The sequence below is a fragment of the Grammomys surdaster genome, unplaced genomic scaffold (assembly GCF_004785775.1).
Source record: "Grammomys surdaster isolate TR1022 unplaced genomic scaffold, NIH_TR_1.0 1036, whole genome shotgun sequence".
Lineage (NCBI taxonomy): Eukaryota > Metazoa > Chordata > Mammalia > Rodentia > Muridae > Grammomys > Grammomys surdaster.
Window position 1 is genome coordinate 1,938,164 of NW_021605455.1, and position 15,042 is coordinate 1,953,205.

The 15,042-nt window shown below is 41.5% G+C and overlaps 1 protein-coding gene across 3 annotated transcripts in view; it reads left to right on the forward strand.

The window, feature by feature from the left end:
• Positions 1–884: 884 nt before the first annotated feature.
• The window catches only part of Pias2 (protein inhibitor of activated STAT 2), a 78,056-nt gene continuing 63,898 nt past the window's right edge, over positions 885–15,042 (forward strand). Inside the window, exon 1 of one of the 3 annotated variants that reach the window (XM_028783188.1) lies at positions 885–1,022. In XM_028783188.1, coding sequence (XP_028639021.1) covers positions 999–1,022 — 24 coding nt within the window. In that variant the 5' untranslated portion in view covers positions 885–998. Of the gene's footprint in view, positions 1,023–1,316; positions 1,479–13,294; positions 13,398–15,042 lie in introns of those variants that run through there. The other 2 variants (XM_028783189.1, XM_028783191.1) reach the window with 2 other exon arrangements.

Consider the following 15,042-nt stretch of genomic DNA (forward strand, 5'->3'; position numbering starts at 1 on the left):
CTCTCTCTCTCTCTCTCTCTCTCTCTCTCTCTCTCTCTCTCTCTCTCAGCTATCAGAATTTCCTGACTTTTCACCTTCATCAGGGTTCTCCAGGGTGCTCTTCACTTTTCTCCTAATCTTATTCACAATTCTTTCAACTTTGATGTCCAGGCCATTGACATTCCCTTTAAGGTTAGGAAAAATATCAGCCAAGGTGAAAAGACAGAAATTAAAAGGTCTTATCCAACTGGGTGTGGTGGCACACACTTTTAATCCCAGCACTCAAGAAACTCAAGAGGCAGGTGACTCTCTTGAGTTGGAAACCAGTCCACAAAAGAGTTCCAAGGTAGCCTGGGTTTTATAGAGATACCCTGTCTTAACAACAAAAACATACAAAAAAATTCTTATCTGCGATCACCATTAGCTTGGAACAGAGGTTTCCACATCACCCATTCTTGGATTATCCTACCACAGCTACTCTAGGGATGGCACTGAGGCTGCTTCCTCTGTTCTCAGCCACTTTGGGTAGAGCACTGTGGGAATCTTCCTGAGTGTTTCCGTGAGTCCTGTCAACTCTCTTCTCCTGGCCGTTTCCTCAGCCAAGGCCGTCCTCCAAGTCCCGGGAGAACGCCACAGTTCCAGTAGAGCCTCGGTAGCAGTCTGCGCTCCGGTGTAGGCCACAGGGAGCAGGGACAGGAAGCCGCGAGCAAGACTGGGCTCAACAGGGACAGGCCACCACCGGAAGCGCGTGAGGGGCGCTCGGGCGGAAGGCCGCGCGCGCGGTGGGGTGGGTTGGGGGCGCCGCGAAGGGCGGGGCCTGCGCGCGCCGGGGGCGGGGCTCCCGCGCGGGTCACGTGAGGGGCCCGGTGGAGGTGGTGGAGGTGGTGGCGCGGCGGCGGCGGCGGCCGCGGCGTCTAGAGCGGCGCCCAGTGCAGGATGTTGCAGGAGACGGCGGCGGTGTCGTTGGCGGCAGCGGGCGGAGGAACGGCGACGGCTGAGGCGCCCGCGGGCGGGATAAAATGGCGGATTTCGAGGAGTTGAGGGTGAGCGTCGCGCGGGGGGGAGCGGAGGCCGCAGGGCGGGGGGGAGGGGAGGCGGGAGCGGCGCGGCGCCGCCGGGGCGTGCGGCCGGTTGGCGGAGCCGTGTCGTCGGGCGCAGCGTGGGGAGGGACTGCGCGGGCGAGGGCGGGCGGATGGCCCCGGGCGGCGGGCCGCACACCTGGCGGGCCGGTGGCTTGACTCGGCTGGGCACGGGTAGCGGCGTCCGCCTCAGCGGTGGCGACCCCGGAGGACTGTGTGAAAGACCGACCGCCTTCGGAAACGTGAAGTTGCCTTTAGGAATTTCTCCCGTCCCCCGCGTGGTCTAGGCAGGTCTGTCACGAGATGAGGCCCCTTCCTCCCACCAGTGCTTTCTCCCTCAGAGTCGGGAGAAGCTCGGACTTTTGGGAACACTACCTTCCATAGTCGGCCTTATACCCAGAGACTTGGTTTGTAACCATGGTAAGAAATCTTCAAAGTCCGGGTTGTCATGTATGTAGTTGGCGCTCTTGGGGAAAAACTGTTTCTTAGCAGGAGAACAAGGTCAGAACTTTATTGTTGGTACCTTTGTAGTCGGAGTCTAACAGAGAGGCTGTTGAGGTTACAAGGAAAATGATTTTTTTTTTCTCCACTAGACAGATCATCTTCACAGACACCTTATCCCAAACTAAGCCAGATATGATGAGCTGCATTGAAGGCCGAATCACTGACTACATAGAACTCTTGACAGATTATATTCAGTGTGTGTGTGCGCGCGCACAAGCATGCGTGCATGCCTGTGTCTATCTCGTCTGTCTGTGTGTTTTAAAGTGGAGACATAAGTATGGATTTGAAGTTAAATGAACTTGCAACCAGTTGGGGTAACTTAGCTATGTTTGGTGTTTGGGTTACTTTAGTCTGCTTCTGCTTTGTTAGACTATTATTGTTTGTGGGAAGAGGATGTTGGCTGGCTGGACAGGCAACAAAAGGGTGAATGTAAAAGCTTGTATAGGGCCACCATTTCCCCTCCTGTTTCAGGGAAGAATGATTTTCCCAGTAAAAATTATATCGATGCATGTTGTATCCCATATCAGTTTATACAGAGAACCGTGACTGAAAGGGCTATTTGAACTATATCTGTCCTGAGTGTTTAGTGGAGCTCCTGAAACAATCAGGCCTGAGCCTCACTACAGTAAACTGAACACTGGAGGTATTTTTACCTGAAGTAATAGATGCATATTTCCTCTCCCAGCGAACATAGCTTTTTTTTTTTTAATTTAATTTAATTTTTTAAAATTTGGTTGTTGAAAACCTCTCTAGGGCTTGTATTAGACTTACAGATATGTCACTGTTTAAAGGGAAGAATTAGCCTTAATCATATAGGGCGGAAAAGGACTTCAATATTCAGATTGAAGTGGAACGAGGACCTGGAAAACAGTCCCTTTCTGCTTTCTCCATTTTGTTTTGTGGCAAGCTTCATTTTCTCATCCCTAAATGGGTTTTGCATCTCCTTGTGCTTGGTGAAAGATAGTATTGTTGGCTTCTCCATTCATAGTAAGTGACCAACAGAGACTTGACCTCAGAGTTTCCAGAGGAAAGGAAGGAAGACTGAGTAGATGCTGGAAGAATTATCCACTATGTTTTGCTTAGGGCAGACCCATGCTAGTTTATATTTAAAGAACTTTATTCCAGTCTACAGTGCAGAAAATGATGATGATGGCACATACTCATCTTAATATCACCTTATTACATGCCAAACTCTGTTTCAAATACTTCACATATACATTGTTATTCTCCCGATTCTATGAAGGAAATGAACATAGATAAACTATCACCTATATTATAGTTTGAGAGGGGAAACGCTAAAATTTTAAACACTAGTTACCTGATTTCAGAGTCTTGAGTTCTTGAGTCCATGTTAGATTTCATTGTTCAGGTGCCTTTGGGACTACATGGAATTCCTGATTACTATATTTATAAAAGTGGAAGAAAAACAGAGTGGCCCCCCCCAAAAAAGCAAAAGCTCCCAAAACAAACAAAAAAACTCAAAACAACAAAACCCAAGAAACCATAATCAGAAAGAAAGAAGGGGAAGAAATATCCAGGACACTCAGAATGATGGTTTCTGGTACAGATTGTATTCAGATGATCATAGTGACAGTTAATTAAATTATAGAGTCAGAGAAAAATTATAGACATTAGCTTTCTGGTTATCTTGGCAGTGGAAGAAATGGTAGACTGATTGGGGTTCTATAAGTTTAAGTTGTTGAGGATCAGTGTAGCATTAGTCAACATGTGGCTGGTGCTGTCTGTTCTAGAAGGATCTTTTGGAGAAAGATCATCCCCCTCACTGTGGTTTAGTTATGTTCTTTCACTTTTTAGGCTGGTTGGGGGTGGGGGTGGGGGAGGGAGGAAGTGTGGTTTGAAGAGGTGTGGGCTCCATAGATTCATGTATTTGAGTGCTTGACCTATAGGGAGTGGCACTGTTAAGAGGTGTGGCCTTTTTGGAATAGGTGTGACCTTGCTGGAAGTGTGTCATTGCTGGAGTGGGCTTTGAAGGTCTCCTATGTTCAGGTTCTGCCCAGTATTGAACACAGGCTCTCTTGGCTGCCTTTAGATCAAGATGATGTTGGCTCCTCTAGGTACCATGTCAGCCTGGTCGCTGCCATCCTTCCCTCTGTGATTATATTATAGTGGACTAAACCTTTGAAACTGTAAATCAGTCCCAATTAATTGTTTTCCTTGATAAGAGTTGTCTTGGTGTCTCATCTCATCCTAACTAAGACAGAAGAAGACAGAAGTTGGTACCAGGGATTGGGGTATTGCTGGGACAGGCCTGACCATTTTTTGTTTGGAGGAATGTGGATTTTGAATTTTGTATTAAGAAAACAGTGGAATGCTTTAAGTAGGGCTTAAAGGGTCATACAAATAAGACACATGGAAGACATTGGTGTTGAGGGTGATATGAATTGTGGGGGCCTGGCTGAAGAGGTTTCAGAGGAGAAGAATTTTAGTATGTTGCCTAAAGATTGTTCTTGTGATATTTTGGTGATATTTTGGCTGCTTTTTACCCTTGTTTGAAGTCTGCCTGAGGCTAAAGTAAAGAGATTCAGATTAATTTCATTGGCAAAGGAAATCTTTAAACAGCCTAATACAGACTCTGTACTATAGTTTCTTCCTCCCTTTCCCTCTCCCTCTCCCCCTCGCCCTCCCTTTCTTCCCCTCTCTCTGGTTTTCTGAGATAGGTTTTTTTTTTTTTTTTTTTTCCAGTGTAACCAGCCCTGGCTGTCCTGAACTTGCATTGTAGACCAGACTGGCCTCAAACTCATAGAGATTTGGCTGCCTCTGCCTCCTGGGTGCTGGGATTAAAAGTGTTTGCCACCAAGCCCAGGTCTGTGGTTACATCTCATGAAGAGCCTTTTGATCAAACATAGCAAGCTGAGAAAGAAAAATACAAAATGTATGGTTCAGGATTAAAGGGGCATCAGGAAGTGGAATGGAGCTAGATTTTGTGTTCAAGGAGATAAACACATTAATGATATTAGTTAGAATTAAGAGAGTGGTGGCCTCATGCGAAATCCCACCCAGCTAAGCTTCTATTTTATGAAAAGAATGTTTCCCAAGGGACATTTCCACCTATTGTAAATTTACAGCATGTTTGCAGTTGTATGAGGGATAGTTATATCATGTTAAGAATTATTATGACTTGGTTATTTTCATTTGTGTGTCAGGAGATAATGATTATATGTTAAATTGACGGGTGGATTGTGTTGGCTATTTTCAGTTGTCAATTTGACTATATCTGGAATGAACTACAATCTAGAAGTCAAAGGCATACCTGATCTTGAGCTTGGAAGATCCATCCAGGGTTTTGATGAGGCTCATGAGGTGAAATAACACAAGCTTTAATTCAGATCTTGAGGCGTAGTAGCCATGATTGTTAAGATCTATAATGAAAAAGAATTAAAGAAAAGTTTAGGCCTAGGTGTGATGATACACTTTAATCCCAACACTTAAGAGACAGGCAATCAGATTTCTGAATTCAAGGCCAACCTGATCTTTAGAGCAAGTTATAGAACAGCTAAGAGTAGGCATCAAAGGAAACCATAGAAAACAGAAAGTTGGTGAAGATGTAATTGAGCAAGAGGCCCATGTTCCAGGCCCAGCAAACAACAGAACTTGGTATCTTCAGCCACTGAAGTTCTGACTTAGTTGTGGCTCCTTCCACAACTAGGAAAATTACTGGGAGAGTCCCTGAATGGAGACCCAGAGAAACCATTGTGTAAAGCTGTGAAAGTGAAGCCTGGATTGCCTTTGATAACTCTAGATGTTGGAGATGCCAGAATCGTGGGATACTTTTCCAGGAAAGCTGCTAACAGGCAGTGGAACAGGCCCAAGAGAAAGAAGTGTGTCAACAAAGCTGAAAGGAGATGAAGATGTGAAGAGTATTTTGACATCAGACATGGAGATACAGAGTTTGGAGTTTGCTCAGCTGGTTTTCAGTCTTGCTTTCCTTCAGTATTTGTTTTGGAACAGTAATTTATATCCTCTGTCATGATATGTTGGAAGTATGAGACCTGCTTTTTAATTTTTATTTTATAGGGGGTTATAGTTAAGAGATTGGGTAAATCTCCTAAGAGACTTTGAACTCTTAAACCTTGTTGAGACTGTGATAGACTATGGGGACTTTCAAAGTTGGACTAAATGCACTTTGCATTTTGATGTGGTTACAAGCCTGTGGGGGCTAGGGAGTGGAATGTGGTGGTTTGCATAGATCCATATGTTTGAATGCTTGACTCATAAGGAATGACACTAATAGGTCTGGTACTGTTGGAGTAGGTGTGGTCTTGTTGGAGGACGTGTGTCATGGTGGGGGTGGGCTTTGAGGTTTCCTATGATCAGATTCTGATCAGTATGGAATATAGTCTCCTTCTGGTTGCCTTCAGAGCAAGATGTGGAACTCTTGGCTCCTCTAGCACCATGTCTGCCTGGATGCTGCCATGCTTTCCACCATGATGATAATGTACTGAACCTCTGAAGCTGTAAGCCAGCCCCAATTTCCTTTATAAGAGTTGCCTTGGTTATAGTGATTCTTCACAGCAATGGAAACCCTAAGACAAAATGGTACCTGTAGAATCTTAAGGGGTTGCCCAATAAGATTTTTTTTCATGACTATGTGAGCAAGTCACAGAGAGATACTGTGTGGCCACATACTATGGCTGCTCTGTGTTTTACCTTTCAGTCCCAAGTGACTAGTAGATTACTAGTCTAGCTTTCTTCCATTCTCTGAAAGAATATGATGAGTCTAGAGCTTTGGTCAGAATCTACTGGACTGTCCAATTCCAGGGCATTGGAATCATGGTACAAACCTGATTTTGGAAGCCATTCTAGTGGGTTGAAGGAAAGAAAGTGGGGGATTCTTTGAGAAGGAAGAAGGTGGCCTGTATGGTCAAAGGTAATTATAGTAGTGTGGTTTGCATAAGAAACTTTCAAGTGCCAGGGAAATTATTTGGTTTCCTAGGTGCTCACTTACAACATCTTTGTTGTAATTAAAGAGATGACTAACTAGTTTGTGAATTAACTAGCTAGATGTGAATTAACTAGCAAGATGTGAATTAACTTGGTACAAGATTGTTTTAGCTTCTGTTCTATTGCTCTGAAGAACCACCATGACCATGGCAACTCTTATTAATTGGGAGCGTGCTTACAGTTTGAGAAGGTTAGTTCATCATCATTACTGTGGGAAGCACACAGGCATTGGTTAGAACAGTAGCTAAGGTGGTGGTTCTCAACCTTTGTAAGTAGTGTTGTGACCCTTTATACAGTTTTTCTTGTTGTGGTGACCCCTCAACCATAAGATTATTTTCATAAGATTATTTTATTAGTAAGTTTGCTATTGTTACGAATCTTAAATATCTCAGTTTTTATGATCTTAGGCATCCCTGTGAAAGGGTCTTTTGAGCCCCACTGAGTCAAGAGCTTTATATTCTGATCCATAGTCAACAGGAAGACATGTGGGTCTGGCCTGGACTTTTTTTTAAAAAAAAAGATTTATTTTATATATATATATATATAAATGGGAATTGAACTCATGACCTTTGGAAGAGCAGCCAGTGCTCTTAACCGTCGAGCCATTTCTCCAGCCCTGGCCTAGACTTTTGAAATCTCAAAGCCCAACCCCAGCCATACACTTCCTCCAGCAAGGTTCCACCTCCTAATCCTTCTAATCATTCTCAAACAGTTCACCAACTGGGAACCAAGTATTTGGACATTATACTCTGGGGGACATTCTCATTCAAACTACCACAGAGATCTTCGGTAGGTCTATCATTACCACTATGATTTTTCTTCTTAAAATAATCTCTCAAGGAGCTAAGTACTGGGTGAAGTCATGAAGGTAGAACAGTTGGGTTTCTGGAGTCAATTTAATCTATTCAACTGTTCACTAGTTTTTTTTTCCTGTCCTTGTTTTTCCTTGCTTGCTACACAGTTCTAGTGTTGGGTTTCTGGTGGCAGTCATTCTTAAACTTTTGCAGCGGTTCAATCTAGTCAATTCATTCCATTCTTTTTATAGCAGTGGCTGTGGGATCTGTTTGTAGTGACAATTATGTTTATTTTTATGTTTCTTAAAAGGACGTCCCTCCTTTATTCATTACCTTTCTTTCATGGATTGAGAACCAGATTTCTGTGTATCTTATAGAAAGAATGAAGATGCATATGAGACTTTGGATGTGTATCATAGTTGTGGGTAAACTCGAACCTGGAAAGTTTGTGGCATCATAATTTGAAATCTGTTAGCTTGGCTGGTTGCTACATAGCTCATTGCCTAGTATGCCTCATGCCCTAGGCTTGATGGAAGTGTGGAGGTGGGGTGTGGAAAGTAGAGTTGGTTCTTTGATACTGAGAGGCTAAAGTAATTCTGTAACAGGTAATTTTCACCTAGAAGATGGAAGTGTTTGTTACACCAACCAGGAATCACCACTTTTACAACCTTAGGTACCACTAGATAGAAGGAGAATGAGAAGTTAATGAAATGTTGAAGTTATAAGTCCTCATCACCTCTCCACCAAACCACTGAACAGGGGAAACAGACTAAATGTATGTGCTGTGACAGAATCCATGGTGTTTTCAATGCTATTAGGAAACACAATGGAGATTTCAATACTTCTGAAGGAATGCCAAAGTGATATGTTAACTTGAAATAGATAATTTTCGCTGGGCGGTGGTGGCGCTCGCCTTTAATCCCAGTACTTGGGAGGCAGAGGCAGAGGCAGGTGGATTTCTGAGTTCGAGGCCAGCCTGGTCTACAGAGTGAGTTCCAGGACAGCCAGGGCTACACAGAGAAACCCTGTCTCGAAAAACAAAACAAACAAACAAACAAAAAGAAATAGATAATTTTCAGTTGTCAGTGAACCATATATTCTTGGATATAAGTAGGTACTTCTATATTTGTTGGCTTTGTAGGTCTGTATGTTCCCTCCAGTAAACATGAGTAACTTTTTTTTCTTTCTTTCTTTTTTTTTTTTTGTTTTTGGTTTTTTGAGTGAGTAACTTTTCTAATGATGAAGTGCCAGGTTCCTGACATCATCTGAACACTTCCCTTTTTCCTTTTTGCTTTTGTTTCTGTGGGTTTGATATCCCTTCCTCTCCCCCTTCTCTCTTTGGTTTTCAAGATAGGATTTCTCAGTGCAATAGTCTTGGCTGTTTTGGAACTCATAGAGATCCTTTGCCCTTTAAGTGCCAACATGCCTGGTTTGATGTCTGCCTTTTTATTTAGTTTTAAACTGAAATAATTTACATACTGTAAAATTAAGCCACAGAAAGTATTGAATATGGTGCTCTTTAGACTATTCACACAGTCACACTAGTATCTCTGTCTAATTCACGAACAGTTTTATTTCTTTCTTTTTTTTGTTTTTGTTTTTTTTGGTTTGTTTTTTGTTTTTTTCGAGACAGGGTTTCTTTCTCTGTGTAGCCCTGGCTGTCCTGGAACTCACTCTGTAGACCAGGCTGGCCTCAAACTCAGAAATTCACCTGTCTCTGCCTCCCAAGTGCTGGGATTAAAAGCGTGAGCCATCACTGCCCGGCCAGGAACAGTTTTCTTATTCCAAAAAAAAGTCCTATATTCAGTAGTCACTCCTTATAATTCATCTGTTCCCCAGGCCAAAGCATCTACTAGTCTATTTTCTGTCTGTGGGTTTTCCTGTCATGAACATTTCTTATCAGTGGAATCATACAGCACTGGAATCCCTGAGCACTTTTCTGTCTGCCTCATTTTCATTTACCATAATGTCCTCTGGATTCATTTGTGTTGTATCGAGTACCAGTAATATATTCCTTTTTGTTCTGTTGTGCAAATGTATTGTCTGACGTTGAGTTATTTCTACTTATTGGAGTACCCGTGTTGATCTACATGAGCATACATTTTATTTAAACACAGGTTTTTAATTCTCTTGAGTGGATATTTAGGAGTGGAATTGATGCATAATCTTTTATGGTTTTCTTTCTTTTTTCTTTCTTTTTCTCTCTTTCTCTCTCTTTCTCTCTCTCTTTCCCTCCCTCCTTCCCTCCCTCCCCCCTCCCCTCCCCTCCCCTCCCTTCCTCTCTCTCTCCCTCCCTCCCTCCCTTCCTTCCTTCCTTCCTTCCTTCCTTCCTGAAGAGCAGACAGTGGTTTAACTATAGAAGCAACTCTTCCTCCCCTCCCCTTCTCTCCCCTCCTCTCCCTTTCCCTCTCCTCCTCCCCCTTTTTCTTTTTTTGAGGCACAGTCACATATAGCTTGGGTTGGTCGTGAGCACTGTGTAGCTGAAGATAGTTCTGAGCTCCTGATCTTACAGATGTGTGCCACCACATTTGGCTTCATATACTGTATTTACATAAATCTAGGTAGGATAGCCTAGTATATAATTAGGCTATATGATGAGTATTTACATAAATATAGCCCATTGCTCTTAAGGCCATGGACAAAATAACAAATCAAATATAAAAGAGAAACCCTGCCTCGAAACCCCACCCCTCGAAAAAAAAATCAAGTATAAAAGAAAATGAAGTAATAAAAGGCCAAAGCAAGAGATTAATGTGGTTGCTTGCAGGTATAACAGGATGTGTTGCTTGTAGAAAACTTTTAAAAAATGTATTTATTTTATGTGTATGGGTGTTTTGTCTGTGTACCACTTGTGGGTATAGTGCTCGAGGAGGTCAGAAGAGTTAAATCCCTTAGGACTGGAGTTACAGGGATTGTAAGCCACCATGTGAGGTGCTAGGAATCAAACTGGGGTCTTGCAGTGTTCTTCTCAGCTGCCGAGTCTTCTCTCCAGTGCTGTATTGGTTTTTGTTTGTTTGCCTGAACAGTATAGTATGACTACTTTTTATATAGCATTTATGTTGTATTAGGCATTATTAGAGATAGTTTTTTCAGGATTTGTAGGTGGCATGAAAGTTTTGTTTGCAATACTCATTTATATTCTTTATGTATAGAGCTTATTTATTCTACTGTGAGGCCTCAGTAAACCCTCAATTACTTTGATAAGTCATCCTATTTCTAGTTATATAGCATTTGAAACATACACTTAAGAATTGGAGAGGGAGCTAGATAGTGGTGGTGGTGTACACCTTTAATCCTAACAGTCGAGAGGCGGAGGCAGGTGGATCTCTGTGAATGTGAGAACAGCCAGGTCTACAGAGGAAATTGCAGGACAGCCAGGGCTACACAGAGAAAGAAATCCTGTCTCAAAAAACCATCATGAGCTCCTGCTCTCCCTCTCCTTAAAGTATTTTTGAGGTAGGATCTTTTATATAGCCCAGGCTGGTTTTAAGCTCACTTTCGATGCTTCTGCCTCGGCCTCTTGAATGCTGGGATTACAGGTATATGTTACACTTGGCTTTTAAATTTGGTTATTGATTTGTAATTGCATTATGCTGGTGACTATGGTCTATGACATAACAGTTCTTTTAAATTTGTTGAAATTATATAGTTAATTTAAAAAAATCTCTTTCCCCTCCTCCCTTCAACCCCAGTGGTAAAGATTGATTCCAGAGCCTTACACATGCTTGGGAAGTCTCTGTAACTAGGCTGTATACCCAGTCCCTCATGCTCTGAGGCAGATTTTTGTTTTATTTCTTAGGGTGGCCTGAGATTGCAGTCCCCTACTTTTAACATGCTAAATGCTGGGATTACAGGGACTGTGCCATTAGCCAAGTGCCCAAATGGTTACTTTAAAAACACTTTGCTGTTTGTATCAAGACAAAATACATACTTTAATTTTGTCTTATTGCTCTGATAAAACACTTACGACCAAGGCAATTTATAGAAAGGAGTGTTTATTGGGTGCTTATAATTTCAGAGTCAGAATCAGGGACCATCATGGCAGGAGAATAGCATCGAGAATAGCAGCAGGCAGGCATGATATAGAGTCAGTAGCTGATTAGCTTAACATCTTGATCATAAGTATAAGGTAGAGTGAGCTAACTAGGAATGACTATCTGGTTAGTTAATTATGTTGTTCATACCTTGTTTTTAGAATTTTTTCTTTAGATTTAATTTATGTTTATGAGTATTTTACCTGTATGTGCACACCTGGTGTTCACAGAGGTCAGAAGGAGGTAGTGGGTGCTAGGAACCAGGGTTCTCTGCAAGAGCAACAAGTGCTTTTAACCACTGAGCCATCTCCTCAGCTATAACCCACCCCCTGCAAGACCAAATTATACCTATCTTATGCCAGGACAATTTATTTATGGAACACAATGTCTCATGTATCCAGGGCTGGCCTTGAATTCATGTGACCAAAGATGACTTTGAATTGCTGATCCTTTTACCCCCACCTCTGGAATGTTGGAATTGCATACATCAGCCACCAGGCCCAATTTTGTGCAGTGTCTGGAAATCAACCCTAGGGCTTGGTGCATGCTAAACAAGTGTTCTACCAAATGAGCTACTTCCTGAAAATTCCCATCCCCCTGGAATTTTTTTTTTTTTTTTTGGCCTGTTCAGTGCTTTCGTAGTTTTGTTTTGTTTTGTTTTGTTTTGTTTTGTTTTGTTTTTCGAGACAGGGTTTCTCTATATAGCCCTGGCTGTCCTGGAACTCACTCAGTAGACCAGGCTGGCCTCAAACTCAGAAATCCGACTGCCTCTGCCTCCCAAGTTCTGGGATTAAAGGCGTGCACCACCACCGCCCAGTGCCTGTTCAGTGTTTTCTTAACATTCTATTGTTTTTGTTTTTAAATTTAAGATTATGATTATTACATGAGAGTTTGAATCTGTTTTACTGGGTGTTCATCTTGATTGATTTTGATAATTCCCTCTACATTTTGTGTGTGTGTGTGTGTTTATGTGTTTATTTTCACTGTGCTGAAGATTGAACCCAGGACCTAGTGTATTCAATTAAGTTCTCAGCCATTGAGCTACATTTCCAGTCTTATTTTAATTTAAAATTTTTATGTATATACTATTTAAAGATTTAAATCTGGCCTGTTACTGTTAGTGTTAGTTTTAGTCTTTTTAGATTTTGCTTTTAATATAATCACTTGATTTTGGAAGAAATGGTACATCCCGAGTACATTTAAAATCAATCAATCTCTCTCTCTCTCTCTCTCTCTCTCTCTCTCTCTCTCTCTCTCTCTGTGTGTGTGTGTGTGTGTGTGTGTGTGTGTGTGTGTGTATGTGTGTGTATGTACATACTCTACAGTGTTTTTGTGGAGGTCAGAAGAACAGTTCTATGAGTCTGGTTTCTCCTTCCATAGGAATACAGGAATCAAACTAGCCAATGAGTCTCAAAGTGTGATATGTATATGGAAGCCCAAGGTTGATGTCAGGAAACATTCTCAATTGTTTTCAAGCTTACTCACTGAGACAGGGTCTCGTAAAATCCAGTCTGCCAATGTGCCAGCAACCTGTGCTAGAGATTCTGTATCCACTTTGAGTCTGTGCTTTGCTGATCCTCATGTATAGAAAGCACCTTAGTGGAGCCATATCTTCCCAGTCCCTGTGTTGACCTTTCATAATTAATTTTTTGATTGCCATCTGCTTCATAATATGTGAAAAAAAAAGAGTTATTCCTTTTTATTGAAGAATTAGTTGTGGGTATGTATTTACTGCAGTTTTTTTTTTTTTTTAGGACATCTGAGTTAAGGTTTTGGTTATTATGAATAAAAGTTTTTTAAAGATTCATTCGTAGTTCATTTGTGTGCATGCATACATTTTCATTTCTCTGCCCAGGAGTGTAATTAATTGATGGGTCTTATGGTTATTGTAAGGTAATTTTTTTTTTTTTTAAGAACTTGCTAAACTGTTTTCCAGAGTTGCGGTACCATTTTACCTTCCTACCAACAATGTATGGATTGATCCAAGTTCTCTGCTTCCTTGCCAGCATTTGGTGTTAACACTGTTTTTCATTTTAGCCATTCTGGTAGGTATCTAAGTGATATGCTAGTGAGATTTTAATTTACATTTCCATGATGGCTGATTATGTTAATTTTCATGTGCATGTTTGCCTTTATATTCTCATTAATGAAATGTCTCTGCATGGCTTTTGACCTTTTTCTAAATGGATTGTTTCCTCCTTTTTTTTTCCTGTTGAGCAGTAACAGTTTTAAGTATATGCTGGATTGTAGACTCTTACTAGCTCTGTAGTTTGCATGTATTGTATCCAAGCCTGATGAAAAGCCTTCCTTTTCATTGTTATAAAGGGGTCTTTTGCAAGGTGTAAGTTTTGTTTCTTGGTTTTTACTGTCGTATTTATCTTCCAAAACTGATACTGAAAATCCCCTCCCCATCTATAAAAAAAAGTCATCTGGTTTTATTGTTACAAATACAGATGTGATCTATTTGAAGCTATGGATGTCTAATTGCTTCAGCATAATTTGTTAAACTTTTACATCTTTGTCAAATATTATTTGGGCATATTTGTTCAGATCTGTTTCTATTTCTGTGGTTTCTGTTCTGTTCTGTTCCATTGAATTACCTGCCTGTTCTTTACCTAACACGAGGAAATCTTGAATCTTGATGATTGAAGCTCTGTTGTGAAGCTGGGATAGACTGATTTTCCCCTCCATATGTTTGGATTAGTGCTGAGGGTTGATTGAGTACCTTGCCCATGCAGTGCAACCAGTCTGCCACTGAGCTACATCCCCAGCCCTCTGTTCTTTTAAAAGAAAGATTAAAGCAGTTCTTCTAGTTCTTTTGTCTTTTCTATATACAGTTTAGAATAATATCAACAGGAGTCTACAAAATGTCCTGCTGAGATTTAGATAGTTAACTATCTTAACATCTATTATAGTTTAGGGAAAGATGGTAGAGAAAAAAACTACATGAAGAATACATTTGTTTTGATCTTGGATTTTTTTCTCTAGTTTTTGTAGCTTTATCATATAAATTCAGTATGCCTATTATATTTTTACATATAATTTTAATTTTTTAAGAGTGTTTATAAGGCTGTGGGTGCTTTTTTGTTTTGGTTTGTTTGTTGCTACCCTTGTTTGCTGTTAGTTTTTAGAGATGCAATTTTAGTATTTAATTTTTAGCCTATTTATTCAGCCTTTTATTTTCTTGTATTACTGTACCAGATAGAACTTTCAGCACATATTGAGTGGTAATGAGCATAATCACTTGTCTTAGTTACTATCCTGTTGCTGTGAGGAAACACCATGACCAAGGCAGTTTACAAAAGGAAGCATTTACTTGGGGGCTTGCTTAATTTCAGAGGATTAGTCCATGATCATCATGGTGGGAAGCAGGCAGGCAGACATAGTGCTAGATAAGTAGTTAGGAGCTTTACATACTGATCCATAGGCAGCAGGCAGAGAGAGGGGTTGGGGCGGAGAGAGAAAAGAAGGGGGGAAGAGGAGAGGGAATAGAGGGAGGGGAAATGAGACAAGATGAGACTGGCCTGGGCTTTTGAAACCTCAAAGCCCACTCCCAGTGATACATTTCTTGAAGGCCACACCTCCTAATCCTTCCCAAACTTACTTTCTCTCCCTCCGTCTCCCTCCGTCTCCCTCCCTCTCCCTCCCCCTCCCCTCCCCCTCTCCCTCCCCCTCCCTCTCCCCTCCCCC